This window comes from Clavelina lepadiformis, chromosome 5 (assembly GCF_947623445.1).
Source record: "Clavelina lepadiformis chromosome 5, kaClaLepa1.1, whole genome shotgun sequence".
In the NCBI taxonomy this organism is placed as follows: domain Eukaryota; kingdom Metazoa; phylum Chordata; class Ascidiacea; order Aplousobranchia; family Clavelinidae; genus Clavelina; species Clavelina lepadiformis.
This window is the reverse complement of record NC_135244.1, coordinates 9,365,372-9,381,454: the sequence shown is the minus strand read 5'-3', so window position 1 is coordinate 9,381,454 and position 16,083 is coordinate 9,365,372. Positions and strand designations below refer to the sequence as shown.

The window sequence follows — 16,083 nt, the reverse complement described above, 5'->3', positions numbered from 1 at the left end:
CAATTATAGTTACTGGGAGGCAGTTAGCTGTTTTTATAGCCCATAATGCGAAGACGATGAGGAGCAGCAAAAGTACCAGAATACCCAAACCTAGCCAAGGCCTAGCCTACTGACATATGGTTGAATGGTGGTGCTTGAAACATGTGCAACTCTCCGTTGTTAAAGAAAGACTGAAAGAGCTGCAGAGTCATGCATCTATATTTCAACAACGATTCAATGAACATATAGGCTAGCTGGCAACCATGACATAGTATCTAAATCGAATCTATAGTATATAAGTGCACAACCACAAGATGCTCTTGTCTATTAGACTCCAGCTACTCAAAATGAGACGTCATCTGGATGTGCACTTATGCACCAGACCCGGTCCCTGAGCTATTGGCTATGCCAGTAGGCTATGCAGCTGTCCGTCATACCTCAGATATGCAATATGATTTTCTTAATCGAGACTTCACATTTTCAGAGATGCTTTCCCTGCTTGAACGCGACGCACATAGCCTACTCTCAGGCAGTGGTTTAAGGTTTGTAATGACTCAAAAATGCATCATTAACCAAAGCTTACTACGCTAAGTACTTCTTAATGGTTGATTAAACTTAGTCTACCTTTTTTCACTCAAGCTTATCGTAACTAACATAATTAATATCAGTCTAGTCATTAATGTCAATTTTTTTCGAATTTGAAAAGGTGAAGTAGAGTATATCCGTATCAAAATGTTTTAAATGTATCAAATTTAGTGGTAGTAATATGCCGCAATTAGCAGTTTACGGTACTTTAATATATCATATACGGAAGCAAAATTTAACAGCAAACTTTAACCTACCAAAGTTACCCCGGCTTACTTTACAGGTATGCCATATGCCATCAATAAAATATTCAGGGCCATTAGGCTACAATTCGAAATAGAAAGCATTAACCTATCCTAACCGCCCGTATTTAACTATGGGTTGCGTGACCTACTGTCGTTAAAATAGTCACTCTCAAAACAAAAATGTTTGTGCCAAAGCTGACAGAAAAGTATAATTTGGCTTTTCTGATCAGTGATAATACAATAATTGGGTTTATTATGTATTGTTTACATTATGTATTATTTGCATAACAAAATCAATTATGATTCATAATAAATCAAATTTGCAGAGTAACGCCTACCTATGGCAGAAAATAAAAAGTTTATGCATACTGCAAACAACTTGAAAACATGGATTTTGTGCAGAGTTTTACTACGGAAGTTGGCCAAACCGCTGAAAATCTCTTGCATAAAACTTTTCCCAAAAAAATTGCTGAGTTGGATAAATCTTTAAGAGATCCTGAATTTAGTTTGAAAAACATCGAAAAAATTCGCCAATGTAGTTGGACAAGTTTAGGTGTTTTACAAAACAACGAAAAAAAAGTATCTGTAAATGAAGGTTTGCAATCAGTAAAAATTGCGGACCGCGAAGAATCAAGGCAAGTTGAAGTCAATAAGGCTATAACTAATATTATGGATAGGCTCCGTGCGGAAATTACCGGCTTAATCGACTATTGCAACATTCTGCGTTTGTGGGTGAGTGTAAATGTTTTGTATGAGTAAGCATTGTTCAGCAAAGTTACTTCAGTTGAAGAACTATTTTTCTAATTAGCATATATTTGTGTTTGTTTCTTTTCTGAAATAGTAGAGCAGTTCCCTGGTGGATGGCTTTGCTAAGGACGCCCTCACTGGAAAAGTAATTTAAATTTTATATTTAGTACAGATATTGCTTATGCGTTTTCACGCAATCAATCTGTAATTTTGCAAGTTTTAAAAGCTTTTTGGTTTTGGGGTTTTTCCACATTTTCAAGCTGGCTTTATGTTTGTGGTAGCCTACAGTATTACTATTTCATCTTATTATATGGTTAGCATTTTGCTTTGGAAGTGACTATTTCACGGTAACTTCGTAACAAGTCACGCAGCCCATTTAATCTGGCAACCCTATAGGAGTTTCCCTATGCCCTATACCCTATGGCCTATGTCAACGCTCGAATCTCGGCTACCGGTAAAAATCCCTATCATCAGAAATTTTTTAAACATGAAGATTTATTCATAAATGGATTATTATTAGGCTAAGATAATATTAACACTGTAGGTAGATAACATTAGGTCTATACTCTATAGGCTGAACTCTTCATGTATAGAAAATGAGAAAACATTTCGGCAAAGCTGTAGAATTTACGACTGTTTTCTCCTATGGCGGGGGGCTGCTTATGCAACTCTCCCCTAACGCCATTTTCCAATGCCGCAGTTTTCTGTAGGTCATTTTTATCGCCCCGTTTTGACGTGAAAGATTGTTAAGATGTTATATATCATTCAATGATATTCTTGTTCATTTACAATTTACGCTTATGTAATGAGGAAATTGGTGTCCCTTCTTGGAACTAGGGCCAACTGCGGCATACGGGCTTGGGCCGGTTAAGAAAAATCTGTTTGTAAAATACTAAAACTCGTTAACAAAAGACGTAATGTTGTTTCTGCGTGTTGTTTTAAGGTTACCTTGCTTTTACCAAAGATAGAAGATGGCAATAACTTTGGTCGATCTGTTCAAGAAGAAACTGTCAATGAAGTACAAAATGCTGAATGTGAACTTGCACTATATTTAAGTCAAATTTCAAATTATTTTTCTTCTAGAGCAAAGGTAATTAAGAAATATTATGGTGCTTTTTCAGTAGTTACCTGATTATGCCTCTGACCTATTTCTGCAACATCATAAAGTTTACAAGCTACCAAATTGGTTTGTCGTTGCAGATTGCAACGAAGATAATCAAAAATCCTCATGTGCATGACTATTACCGGTATATTGCTGAAGAAGATGAGAAGCAGTTTGTCAATTTTCGCCTTATGCTGGTCGACATAAGAAACACTTACTCTTCGATTCACGATTTAATACTGAAGAACATAGAAAAGATAAAGCGTCCGAGAAACTCAAACTATGGTAGCATGTATTAGTTGATATTATACAGCAAATGAAATTATTTGTGTCGAACACTATTTGATAAAAGGAAGAAAAAGATCTAAAGTTTAGGCTGCATAAAAGGTTACAAACACTTGCAAAAATAGAAAAACCATTATAGGCTATAGCCTGTTTGGGTTCTATTTACTATAAGGTGACATTGCGGCCCCAAGCAATTGCACCCACAAAAACCACCACCGTCATTTGCGCCCCATGCATCTATGCGAATACTAGGCCAAATGGAACAAGTTACTGATGTGCGTAGTCCGTACACGTTTATGTGATGCATCTTTCTATAACCTATATGCTACGAAGGCAAGCCATATGTAATCATATAAGAGTCGGTCATGCATAGCCTATGCATATTAGCTATATCAGATTAATTATTACTGAGACAAAAGTTGTAGGCCTACCATAAACTTGGGATAAATTTAAAATGAAAAATCTGTAATCAGTAGCATGCATGCTGTTTGTCCAGCAACGTTTACAATAGCTAAAGTCAGTTGTACTAAAATTGTCATTCCTTAAGCTCTTCATTGTTTCGAAATTGGTAATGCTTCTTCCAATCCTCTCCGAAGCGTTCTTGTAATTTTTCATTCAAGAGTTGATACGAATTTGGAACGTCTTTAAAGCACATCCTTTGCAGAGCAAGTGCTCTTCTGATAATATGATCAATTTCGGGGGTGTTATGAGGAGCTACAGACGGAACCATTTTGCGCAGAAACTCAACATAACAGCTTGGAACTCCAGGCATTCTACTTACGTATTTCAACCACACCTTAAAGAAACACGTTGAAAAGGTAGACGTTTCAAATACAGCAGCCTACAGGATTTTCGTGAACCTGATATGCTATGAAAATATCAAAAAAAAGCTTAGCGCATTACACGAATCCTAATTTTGTGTGTTCACCAAAGTTATAAGCTTCTACAATGTACACAATTATACTCTATACGTATTCCGTGTATCAATTCAACACTGTTGTAGCGTAAGAATAGCGTAAGAAACTTGCTTAACATATTTCACTTGGACTTACATGATAAAGCCTGAACTCACGCGCGAGACTACAAGCGCTATTCGATGCCAAAGGTGTACTTTTCATTTAAAAGACGAACTTGTATTTGGAGTGGTCCTCTGTCCCATTTAAAGCAAGTAGACTACTTGAAGATATAAAGGAACATTTTAACTATTGCGTTATTTTTAGGGGTTTACATTGCTTTGTTTCGTCTTGACAGTTCGAGTGCGTACTGAAGTAGCCTACACAACATCTTAAATTAAACTTGTGTAAAACGTTCAAAAGAACACCGTTGAACACTTGAACACATAAAATTAATTACAGGCCTGCTGGAAATTGGTAGGACATTTGCAAAGCCTAACGTAAACGTGTAACACAATGCCAAGACATTCAATACAGAATAGTACAGGTTGACTGCGTGAAATGCCACAATATCGAGACAATCTTAAGACAGTAAATTATCACCAAGAATCATTTCATTCTCGTTTTGCTATCACCTGCGTGACCTGCTGACAGCTTTGACTAAGTGGTCAGGTCAAAAACGTTTCGAAACGCATTTGAAAAAAATGGTCTTTGTGGTCAACATTAACACCCCATCTATACAAAAACCCGAGCGATTGGTGGATTCAAATTAAGGGTAGACTAAAACAACTCATTCTTGGCTACACCAAAGAAATGAATCAAAAAAAATAACGAAAAAGAAACCCTACTTAAAAGGAAATACAAACACGGGATAACAGCCCTTAAGAAAGATGAAATCGGATTTAGCGAATATTTCGACGAAAAAAAATCTGCGAAATTTTCGAAATGCGAAATATCAAGAAAGAAAATTATAGGTAGAAATGCAGAAAAATAGGGAACACTCTGAAAGAATAGGCAGCAAAGAGTTCTTTGCCGAATTTGAAAGCAAATAAAATGAAACGTACATAAATGAACTGTACGATAAATATTTCGTACCGAATTCCAATTGAAAAGAAATTGATCCAAGCCGTCGCGTCATTTTACGCTAAACTCTACTCCAGTACTAAAACAATTGCTAGCACGAAAAACGCTTTTTTGAAAGAGATAAAACGCAAGATAAACCCAGAAACATCATCAACTTTGAAATGATCCCTCACGGTAGAGGAAATAGAAAATGCGGTCCAAACAATGAAAAACGGTAAATCGCCGAGTCCAGACGGGATCTCTGTGGAATTCTACAATTCATTTTGGCCAAAAATTAAGAAAGAAACCAGCGAGTAATGCAATTCTGGCTAGATTGCAAAACGGTGCCAAAAGAGGTTAAAAAAGGTTCCATCACACTAATAAACAAAAAAAGAGACGACGCCAATTTAAGCACCTCTAGACCCATAATGTTGCTAAATATAGAATATAAAACCTTTACGAAAATCCTGGCCAATAGAATTCGACAAGTAATGCCCGAGTTGATAGGGGAACAACAATACGCAACAATAGGAAAAACAATAGGTGAAGGAACAACAGTAATAGCGGGGATCTGTTCCACCACATGTGTCGCAGAAACAACCCGGCTTTCTTTTTCTCTTTAGATTTCGAAACAGCGTTTGATTAGATAGAACACGATTGGCTAATAGAAACTTTAAAATCCATGCGGATTTAAAAAATTTCCCAACAGAGTTAATTGAAATGGTCGAAAATATGTATAAAGACAGCTACGCTTCAATCATGATTAACGGATTAAAATCCCCAGATATTGAACTAAAAAGGGAGTGAGGCAAGGGGATACCTTAAGTTTTTTACTGATTCTCTTAGCGGTATAAGATTAAGCAGTATACGCGAAATTAAAAGCATGAATTACGTGGACGACGTAACCCTGACACTCAGCGATGTGACCTCGGTAAACTTCACCATTGACATCGTGGATCAATTTCAACTGGCATCGGGTCTCAAATTAAATAAACAAAAAGCGCAAGGGTTAAGAACAAATAACGATTTCCCAAGTACCCTGCTACCCAATATAAAATGGCACCATACAAACTTTAACCTCCTCGGCGTAAATATTGTAAAAAATAACCTGAGCCCGTTTTGACAAGAAATTGGCGAAAAAATCGAATCAGTAATAAAAGACATAGATAAAACATACGCCACTTTCGACGTCAAAGCGGTATTAATAAAAGCGAGACTGCTTCCCGTTAGCAATTACGCGGCACAAACCGACACTGCATCAATTGAAAAAATAAAGAAAGTTAACGAAAAAGTAGTTAGATATGCAGTTGGGAAAAATGAATACGTAGACATAAAAATGCTACAACACCCAAGCCAGACGGCGGACTCAATTTTCCGAATTACGAAATATACGCCGACTTAATATATATAGGATCGATACTAAAATACTGCCAAGCGAGGGTCCTAAACGAACCGCTGAACGCCCACACGAGTTACATAGAATACCAGATAGGCCATGCAATTGCCGACGTTTTAGAAGCAGTTAGGCTAAATAATATACCGCACACCGAATCTCGTTCCCCGTACTATGAAAAAATAATGCAAATAATAAAGAAATACAATCTGAAACGAAACGACTTAATTGCAAAAAATAGTAAAAAAGAGTATGAACGTATCATACAAACGAAGAAATTACGAGCAATAAGCCACTTGGCTAAAAATGGAAAAGAACGGACCTGAAAATACTCCCAAGATATCTACATACATTCAACTACAAATGTGCTTGGAATCTCTTGCCATTCCGAAACGAAACGGGAAACTATACGCCAAACATGGTGACCAAACATCAAATTTGGAAAACAAGACTAAGATGCGTAAACGATAACCAAGCTTTCTCACTGAACAAACTGATAAATGATGTAAACAAGGCCTTTAACTTTAGATTAACCGCAATACGCCGTAACCACCCGAACGTAAAAGATAATATGAAATAAACCATAACCCAACTTCTGCGAAGGCAGAAACTTGATAGTGCTCTAGGAAATGCTGAGTTATTGATTGTGTAAATTAATTGTCGTGATTGTTTTCGCTATACTTGCAAGTAAAATTTACGCCGTACATTTCCCTCTTGTGTACTACTAACAGTTGAAGTGAACACAGTGATTGTTACTTTCAGTACGGGTATACTACGAAGTTTGCTATTATAGACCTGACGTCAAGTAAATGCAAAATAAAACATATTCGACTAAATAAAACCCTACTGGAGATACCCAGAATACACCGCAATTAATTTCGACACCATTGTGTGAATCTGATTATTTTATTATTGCTATTTTTTTTTATCGTGTGTTCAACAATCTCTATTTGCGTGTACGTTTTCTTTTAAAAAATATGTTCCTGCGAATAAAACAAAAACAAACAAAAACGTTTCGAAACTTGCAAGCAAGATAATAATTAGAAGCGGTTAATTTTACGATTTCATCTGTAGCTGATTTTTCAGAAAGGATCGTATATTTTATTTGTATCAATCCTTTAACGTGTATCTATATGTCAAAATGTTGCCAAACATTCGAGTGATTAATGGAACAAGCCTGCTATTTTTTCTTGGTTATTGATGGCAGTTTTTAAGTTTTTCATCATATCGTCTGGAATATCAAAATACACTTTATGGGAAGGAAAACTGTTGTAAAATTCGAGTAGATCTTCTGTTGTTGTTTCTTCGGATGTGCTATGCCAAATCGTTAAGGTGTATCTGGTAAAGAAAGCGTGGACTACATATAAATAAAACCGAAAAAGAAATCCGAAAAACGATAAAAAGTTTGATACTGTGTTATTACATTTGTAGCGTTTATAAAGCAATACAAATAATCTATAAAACTAAAACTTCCAGATGATGAACTTCATCATATCAACTAGCGTATTTTTTTTGGGGGAGGGGGGACATTGGGCCGTGGCTCCCCTAATGAATCTAACTTTTTGGGTCATATAGGCCATTGATCATACCTGTTTGATTGTGATAGTAGCCACTGGAATTCCTTGATGGATGGTTTTGCTAAGGACGCCCTCACTGGAAAAGTAAATGCTTGACGAGTGGTCGAACAAAGTGCATGCATTTCTTCTACCATTTCTTGTGAGTAGGGCTCATTTTCACCAACACGTCGATAAGCTACATATGAAAATAAAAAATTAACTACTCTAATTGAATTGTACTAAAATAACCATTATACATTGTTACTTTAAAATATAAAATATTTTACTTATCAAAGAAGCTTATAACAATAACTCAATCGTTTAAATATAGCCATAGGCCTACCAGGACAACTTTTTTCAGCATTCTAACAATAATTTTCTAATATGCATTTACATGCCTTCAATCTGCTGAGACCGTTTGAGTGATGTTCAGTAAAATAAAATCAATTCTGCTGAACTAACTATTAATTATTTTGAGTAGTAAGTGAAATATTTTAGTTCGAATGGTGTGTTCGTATGTAAACTGGAAAGTAAAAAATGAATTCCAAATAATCATTCCCGATCAAAAATCATTATACCACATATCTATACAATATACTCCTTATACTTGTGGTCCAGCCTGGTGATATTGTGACATCAGGAAACATTGTCTGCACAATCTCAAGGAAAGCCGTTGCATTCACTGGAGTCGTTACTGAGTTCGGACCACGTAAAACATCAGCGTTTAACCAAACAGGAAAAGGCAATGAGTCCTTAAAATCTTGCAAAACATATAGGGAGGCATTGGCTGCTCCGATGCTTTTAAAATCAAGTTTTATTCCCTTGATTTTCCCGCCTTCTATAACCTGAGTAAAATTCACTTATAAACAGTTAGTCTAATACATTTTTTAATATTATCAAACTCAGCTCAACTCATCCCAGCAAACTATTTCCTCGACAATAATATAGATACCTTTTCCAACCATTCCCTTAGCGTCAGTTCATAATTAATAGCCGGTGGATCATGTGACATTACTGGAAGACTTTCATTCAACTTCTCCGTTCCTTCTCCGTAGAGTCGTACGTCAGCTTCAAGCATCAAGATGCTATCATCTACATTAATAAATAAAACAATGGCGTTACTGACATACCCTGACCAACACTGGTTGGTCAGGGTATGTCCCTATATGATATTAATTATTGTCATTTATATTCATATTAACACCTTCAGGTATAATAACTATGCTAACAACTATTTGCAAATAACCAATTAAAATATAGCTTGATTTCAAGGTTTTTGCCATTATGTTTAGTTATACCGGTTAATGACGTAGTGAGGTCGTTTAATCCATTAACACGATGAGCCCACGTAACATCTATGGCGTTGGGTATTCGGAAATAGTCTAAAACGTTTCCACCAGAATAAAACATCTTCGGAAACGTGCCAGTTTCTGTTATATCAGAGTAATCATTATAGCAAGTAAAGTAATCAAGGAAAACAGGCGATGAGCGAATACACCTAAAGCAAGAGCGCCCTCCAAGTTTTGCTCAAAAGTCAGAAAAGGGGCGTCGCTCTCATGACCGTTCCTAAACAAGCACGCGTCTGGCCAGCTGGCAGCTCTATTACTTCACGTTTTGAATAAGTAACTGGCTAAGTAATCAACTGCAGGCTATATAAAAAATAGAGTTCGTATTTCGTGCTTTGTGTTTACATGAATCGAATAGCCTATGTATAGCTGTTTTTTCAAGATCCAATCTTTAATTTGCATAACGCATACGAGGCATCTTTACAGAAGCAGTTTATCCTAAATCACTTATGACGACACTGGCTTGTAACGCTAAACGTGGACTTTTTGAGACAGTTAGTTAGCTTTCAGAAGTGAAAATAAATTTTACTGTTAACATTACAGAAGGCTTAGTCTCAAGGCCGTCTGAAGTTTATGCTGTACTTCTTTGTGTATATTGCGACGTAGTCAGCTTTAATTTGTCGTGGTTTCAATACGTATACTACAGTATAACCGTACCTCAATTTGAATGCACGGTATCAGTGGAAGTAATACTTTGCTCAAAGCATTAGTAAGAACAAGTATTGTTCACACCACAGTATACCATTGTATTAAGCTCTTGATAAACATGTTCATACGCTGAAAAGAACAATTGGCTTATAAAGATATCAACTGGCTGAAAGCGAATTTATTGCGAAGCAGCCTATTGTTAAACCGCGCAAGAAAGAACATGTGGCTAAACACCCTTTCTACACCATGTGTGGCCGACCCTGCACACAGTCACAGCAAAATGTGGCGTACAGTTGCACTGTTTGTTGTAGAAAATTGAAATTTGGTGACTTTTTCTGAAAAGTGTTCAGCTATCTGTCCATGTTTGTTTTATGAAGTTTGATTTTGTAATTTTTGAGATATTATTATATTTTCAGACTTTTACTCCCTGCTGCCACCGTGAACGCATTGAAGCATATCGTTTTCTTTTAATAGCTCACGCCCAACTAACTCGATTAACTGTTCTCTTGTTTTCTCTTCTCGCAGTCAGCTGATTTTCCAGGCAATTAAGGTAATAACAAATAAGATAAACGATAGATGACGCTCACGACATTCAGTAACTTCAGACTGAGCTATTTAACCCTATTTAAACCGGGTGAGCGACATTACTATTTTAACTGCGTGTGACGAAACTGCACACAAATTTTCCATCGTTAATTACTCGAACTATACGGGATAAACTGATTGGATATTTACAGGTTAGTAGCAAAAACATCTCGCTTCCTGTATACAGCATGATTGTGAAACTAAAGAAAGTGCATTTTGTGTAAATTAACTATTTGTACAAGTGATACATTTCTAGTTGCTTTTCTTTGTTCGCCGTGCTCCCGCTGTGCTTAAATGACAACAATGGCAGATATTGTGCAACGCAACGTTCTATATTCCAAAATATAGCGAATGTGGCTACTACCGGTAACTACCAAAATATAGTTAATGTACTGTAGCTACTAAATACCAAAATATAGTTAATTTAGAGGTACATTCGGCTAGACTAGTAGTATACAAAAGGGAGCTATTAAAGTACCAAAATATAGCTAAAACGTAGCTAATATAGCAAATGTAGGCCTATCTACAGCTAATGTAGCCAACATTTTGATATTTGGAAAATTGTTCGAAAAGTTCAGGCTCGAGTTTATGTTAAAAATATTTCCATGTCACAAAAGAGAATTATGAGGCAACTTAATTGTAATGCATACCACAGCTACATATAGCTTAAATGCGACATACTTTTGAAAAAATATAGAAAAAAGAAAAATAACCTTACCACAAATAATTTATTTATGACACATCTAGAAAATATTGGCCTATAAAATGCTAAAACAATGCATCTTAATCCAACTCTAAATCAATATCTGTTTTACTATTGAAGTTTTGATTTGTAACTTATAAGTTTTCAGATATCCAATTTTAAATAAAAAACCTATCCATATTATAAAACCGAAATATGCACTACACAAAGCAAGACTACACTTGCAACACCGTGGAAGTAATAAAGCACTAAAATAAACGAAACTTACAACGTCACAAACAGCAAACACTGAAGCATTTAGTGCAATATTCTGATCAAAACGAAGCCATGAAGCTGACTTGCACAACGAATAAAATCTTTCCTTGCGGGATTTGCACTTTTTGTGCATTTGTAACAAAGCATGTGATAATACAACATTTAAAAAAGCCAATATAGTAACATACATACGAGATTCACAATATAAAACAATACAACTACGTTAGTTGTATTAGTTACGTTAGCTATTTTAAACATTGTTTTGGTATATTTCGTAGGTATACATTAGCAGGATTTTAGCTATACATTGGTTACATTATGGCTACATTTTGGTATTTAGAAGGCGTACATTATAGTTGCTTTAGCAAAATTAGTCATACGTTAGATACTTTTTGGTATTTCATAGCTATACATAGGCTACACTTTGGTATTTTTCCAGTTGAGTATACGAAAAGCGCTAAAAAGTTGATCTGTTCTTGAAACAGCTCTGGTCTTAATAGGGTTGCCATACCGTCCGGAAAATTCCGGACATGTCCGGAATGTAGGGTTAAATTTTGCGTCCGGGAGGAATTTTAAAAAATGCTCAAATGTCCGGAATTTTATGATGGGCGTTTTGGGGGAATTAGAATTGCGGGAATAATCCTGTAAATCAGGGGTGTCCAACACGTGGCACGCGACGTGTCTGACCTAGACCCTAGCCTAGAGATCACCATAGCCTAACCCTAGCCTAGAGATCACCAGAGGTCAAATCAGAAATAGCCCATAGCCTAGTGAATTCACGACACTATGTTCAAAAATCCACTCCGGTATACAATGGATAAGCAAAGCATTGCTAGTGTGACGTCATATTGACAGACAATGTGTTCATACCTCATTTTTAAAAACCGCTAGTGGGCACTAAAGAGTGTCCGGATTTTAGGCCACGAAAATATGGTAACCCTATCTTAAACAGCTAACTCGCAATTGTTACACTCACCAATAGCTTTACGAAAATTATCCATCTCCATTTCAGTAACCTCGTAAAAAACGCGAGAAAAAGCAAGATTGTCTCGAAAGTAAACCAGATCTTCTACATCCACAGACACGTTATGATTGCTCCAAACGGTAAATGAGAAACTGAAATATACGCAACGCTAGTCTATAAATCATGAATGGATGACCGTAATTGCAAAATAAACAAAAATCATAAAAATAACCTGTCTGATTGCTCTAGTAGCCACAAAAATTTAGGCCAAGAAGCCCTTACAACTGAAGCAAGACAGGTAAAAGTAATTTTCTGAGATACTTTTTTTTCTGCGATTGCCAGCATTTCATTCATCATTTCCCAAGTGAATTTGCTTGAACTATAAGTAGGAAAATAAATTGAAACCTAAATGGATGATTTTAGACGAGTAGGCTATAGGACTACAATTAGGCTTGAGATTTCTGGAATCTTAGGCTTCCAAAAGTTATCACAGTGTTTCCTGGACTGTGGGTTTTTAATAACTTCCACAAGGAAGATAAAATATACACAACAACTAAGCAGTACGTATAGTGAAATAGACAGGCTTGTCCATGGGAATGGGATTCTCACGGGAATCCCATGGGAATCCCATGGGAAATGTCCCATGGGATGGGAATGGGATGGAACAGCACGAATTGCAATTCCCTTGGCAGTATTTTAGCACCATTTCTTTGCTGTACAAAGTGCTAAATGCTATATACTTGGTATAAGTTGATTTATTTTGACTTAAATTTCCATAAATTTAATAACATTTATTGAATTGTATTTTGATGTGATGGCATGGGATGGGATGGGATGGGACAGAAAAAAATGTTCCATGGACAAGCCTGGAAATAGATCAAGAGAATTATACTATAGAATCAGGAAATCCTGGAAGCCTATAAGCCGTGTGATTAGCTCAATATCTGGCTGTAAATAGTGTTTATAGGACCATAGGGCTCCCCGCTCCCCAAATGCAGTATACCATAAAGTTATACGTTAGTTTCATGTTTTCAGTAGTTTTACCTTGAATCAGTAGTCCAGCCAAGAGATAATGAAACGTAGGGATAGATTTCATTCACATAACTAATCAAAGACTCGGCATCCAAATGGCTATTTTCCGCTCCTGGTCCACCCACAACATCAGCACTTATCCAAACAGGTTGGTGAAGGGCACGAGATCTGATATGATGCAATCGAAATTATTCATACAAAGTAAAATGTATACAGTTAAAAATTTAAGTCGACCTAAAGATCGACTAAAAACCTAACGCTGTAACTCTTAAGTTTGTGTGGTAAAATTGTGTTCTTATTTTGAAGCTTGTATAATAAGTATACAACAAACACAACTGCTATACCTTGAAGTGTTCAATATGATAAATATTCAGGTACACGTTTTAATCAAAAACACAACACTCCCTATGGAACACAGGCCTACTTGATAGACTCCAGTACATCAGAAACAGCCTCGTCTATCTTGATATCCAATTTGATGGCTTTGTTTGTTTCTATCACTGCATCAAGCCATTCGTTAAGACTGTAATTGATATCAGTACCTGGCAAAACGCCCATGACTGGGATTGCTGATGAACGAGATATCTTTAATGAAACGTCTCCCTCCACCACCTTAGCACTTCCTATTAAACAAGCAAGACTACTAAACTGTTGTAGGTACAGCGATTTCAATTGTATATATCATATAATATACTGTGGCATCTATTAATATTAATTAATTATGTGAAGACTGTAGGATATCTTCATTCAGTGAATATATGTTTTTGCGCATATATCATACCTAATCCAGTCAAGTTGAGTTCAAATGATACGTTATAGAATAATAATGAAGATTGCAAGTTCGAAGGAAAGAGCAGGACACAGAGCATTACCTGTCAATGCTGCCTGGAGATCGTCTTTCGTGTTTGCAGCGTGATAGAAGCCTATATTCAAACCGTCTTTATTGGCGCTTGGATAGTATTGAAATATGTCGCTGGCAGTGAGATTTTTGTCAGGATACATAACCATCGTGCTGAACTCTGTTGCTATCACTGTGTCAACAAATGTTTTTGAAATGACACTAATTTTAATTTGACCTTCCTTGGTGGCTAATGTACACCATAAATTCTAATAGTACCAATATGTTTCATACGTTATCTACAATCGTTGCAATTGAAAAACTTTATAAAACTCAGTTTTGACAACTATAAATACGAGCGAAAAGTTAAACTTTGGGAAATGTATGAAGTTTTATTTTAGTAAACTATTGGGTTGCTAGTGCGGATATGAATACATAGTGGGAGGAAAAAGTTTGGTCAAACTTCGTAAAGTTTGCAAACTTAACTCACGAGTAGTTCGATAAACTTTTGCTAAAGATTCGTAGATTCTCCGCAGCATTCTCCTAACCTGTTTGCGATTATCAAAAGTCTCGTAAACGCAAAAATTGAACGAAAACCTTTCCAACAAAAATGAAACTAAATCAAACTAAAAGGTTTATTCGAACTAACGAAACACAAGACATTCTGTGATATCGTGTCGTGCGGTACAGCATAACCATTTATATTGCACACCAATAATAATAATAATAATAAGATGTGAGGAATGCGCCCAGAAGTCCGAAACTTGAAAGGGAAAGTGCCATGCGAAATTACTGTATGGGGCCGCTAAACGCCACATGCTCATTTGTAGATGAGAAAGGTAATCGGCATAGCATAGCACCTAAACAAGTTTTATATCGCAACGAAAACTATTATAGCAAGAAATCTAAATCTATAATAATTTAAAAACCTGTAGGTGTCCAAGGTTCAGTTTTGGTAGGTTTGGTTGTAACATTGCTTGAAGAAGTGTAAAAGTCTATTATCGCGTAAAGAATTGCAGTGATGAATCCCAAACAGGCAAGTAATGCAAGTACAGCTAGTGTCCGCTTAATAAGGACAGCACTACGTCGTGTCTTTGTTTTTGGTCCTGTATCATCACTTGAAAAATCATCCATTACTTATAGCTTGACTGCAACTAAATGTGCAAGAAAATACTGCATCAACAAACATTACATCCTATATTAATTATACCTACCTGTTGGTATCTAGAGCTATGTGCAGTTGCCCAATGTCCTGCTACAAGTACCAGGTTAAATATACTCTCTTACTTATAAGTCACTACAATATCGTTGGAGTCGCGCAAATCAGTAGTCTCTCTCCAATATTAAACTTTCTTAATGCTTCAAACAAGCAAAGCGGAAGTTGTATTTCAACATGCTATGACAGTTGTAACTGTTGAAAACAATCAGCCACCATCATTTTACTCAAATCGTATTGCTTACGCTTTGTATGCACAATTTGTAACTGCTTGAATTGCAGTTGCAAGTTAATAATTACCAAATAAAGAATAAAGTAGTACCATCATCATGTAACTATAAGATTTGGTAAACATTAGGTATATAATGCTTTTAAAGGCGTTTAATTGATACGTCTTTTTGTGGTTCATTCCATTATTTGGCAATGTTTACATCTTTCATGAAATTGGAAGTGCATTTAGGATTAGCCTGTTAAGCCTGCTATCTTTCTCAAGGAACAATTAATGGCATCATTCCTCACACTGCTTTCTAAGTTTAATGGTTTTTTGATTTTTTTGACTTCTAGGCTAGCCAATGTACAGGTTTTATCCATTGCATAATCACTAACGCTGTAACTAATATTAATAGGTTATACGCTACCCGCTAGGGTG

General features: G+C 36.1%; 2 protein-coding genes and 1 long non-coding RNA gene across 4 annotated transcripts; 2 read left to right on the top strand and 1 right to left on the bottom strand.

Annotated features, from left to right (window-relative positions):
• Positions 1-1,169: 1,169 nt before the first annotated feature.
• Positions 1,170-3,027, top strand: LOC143459920 (proteasome activator complex subunit 3-like). Its single transcript, XM_076957241.1, has 3 exons — positions 1,170-1,541; positions 2,500-2,646; positions 2,757-3,027. The coding sequence occupies exons 1-3, from the start codon at positions 1,197-1,199 to the stop codon at positions 2,955-2,957; spliced, it is 693 nt and encodes a 230-aa protein (XP_076813356.1). The 5' UTR covers positions 1,170-1,196; the 3' UTR covers positions 2,958-3,027.
• A 4,151-nt stretch (positions 3,028-7,178) lies between these two features.
• On the bottom strand, positions 7,179-15,581 carry LOC143459916 (protein FAM151A-like). 2 transcript variants are annotated; one of them, XM_076957238.1, is made up of 11 exons: positions 15,148-15,569; positions 14,253-14,411; positions 13,805-14,003; positions 13,393-13,548; positions 12,581-12,727; positions 12,361-12,500; positions 9,146-9,277; positions 8,800-8,939; positions 8,455-8,692; positions 7,881-8,043; positions 7,179-7,629 (listed from the first exon to the last, which is right to left on the bottom strand). In XM_076957238.1, the coding sequence occupies exons 1-11, from the start codon at positions 15,350-15,352 to the stop codon at positions 7,455-7,457; spliced, it is 1,854 nt and encodes a 617-aa protein (XP_076813353.1). In that variant the 5' UTR covers positions 15,353-15,569; the 3' UTR covers positions 7,179-7,454. The 2 variants fall into 2 exon arrangements, with proteins under 2 accessions (XP_076813353.1, XP_076813354.1); XM_076957239.1 differs by lacking the exon at positions 12,581-12,727 and having other exon boundaries at positions 15,148-15,581.
• On the top strand, positions 13,393-14,328 carry LOC143459919 (uncharacterized). Its single transcript, XR_013117802.1, has 3 exons — positions 13,393-13,528; positions 13,755-14,037; positions 14,200-14,328. It is a non-coding gene; the product is annotated as an uncharacterized LOC143459919 (long non-coding RNA).
• Positions 15,582-16,083: the final 502 nt, after the last annotated feature.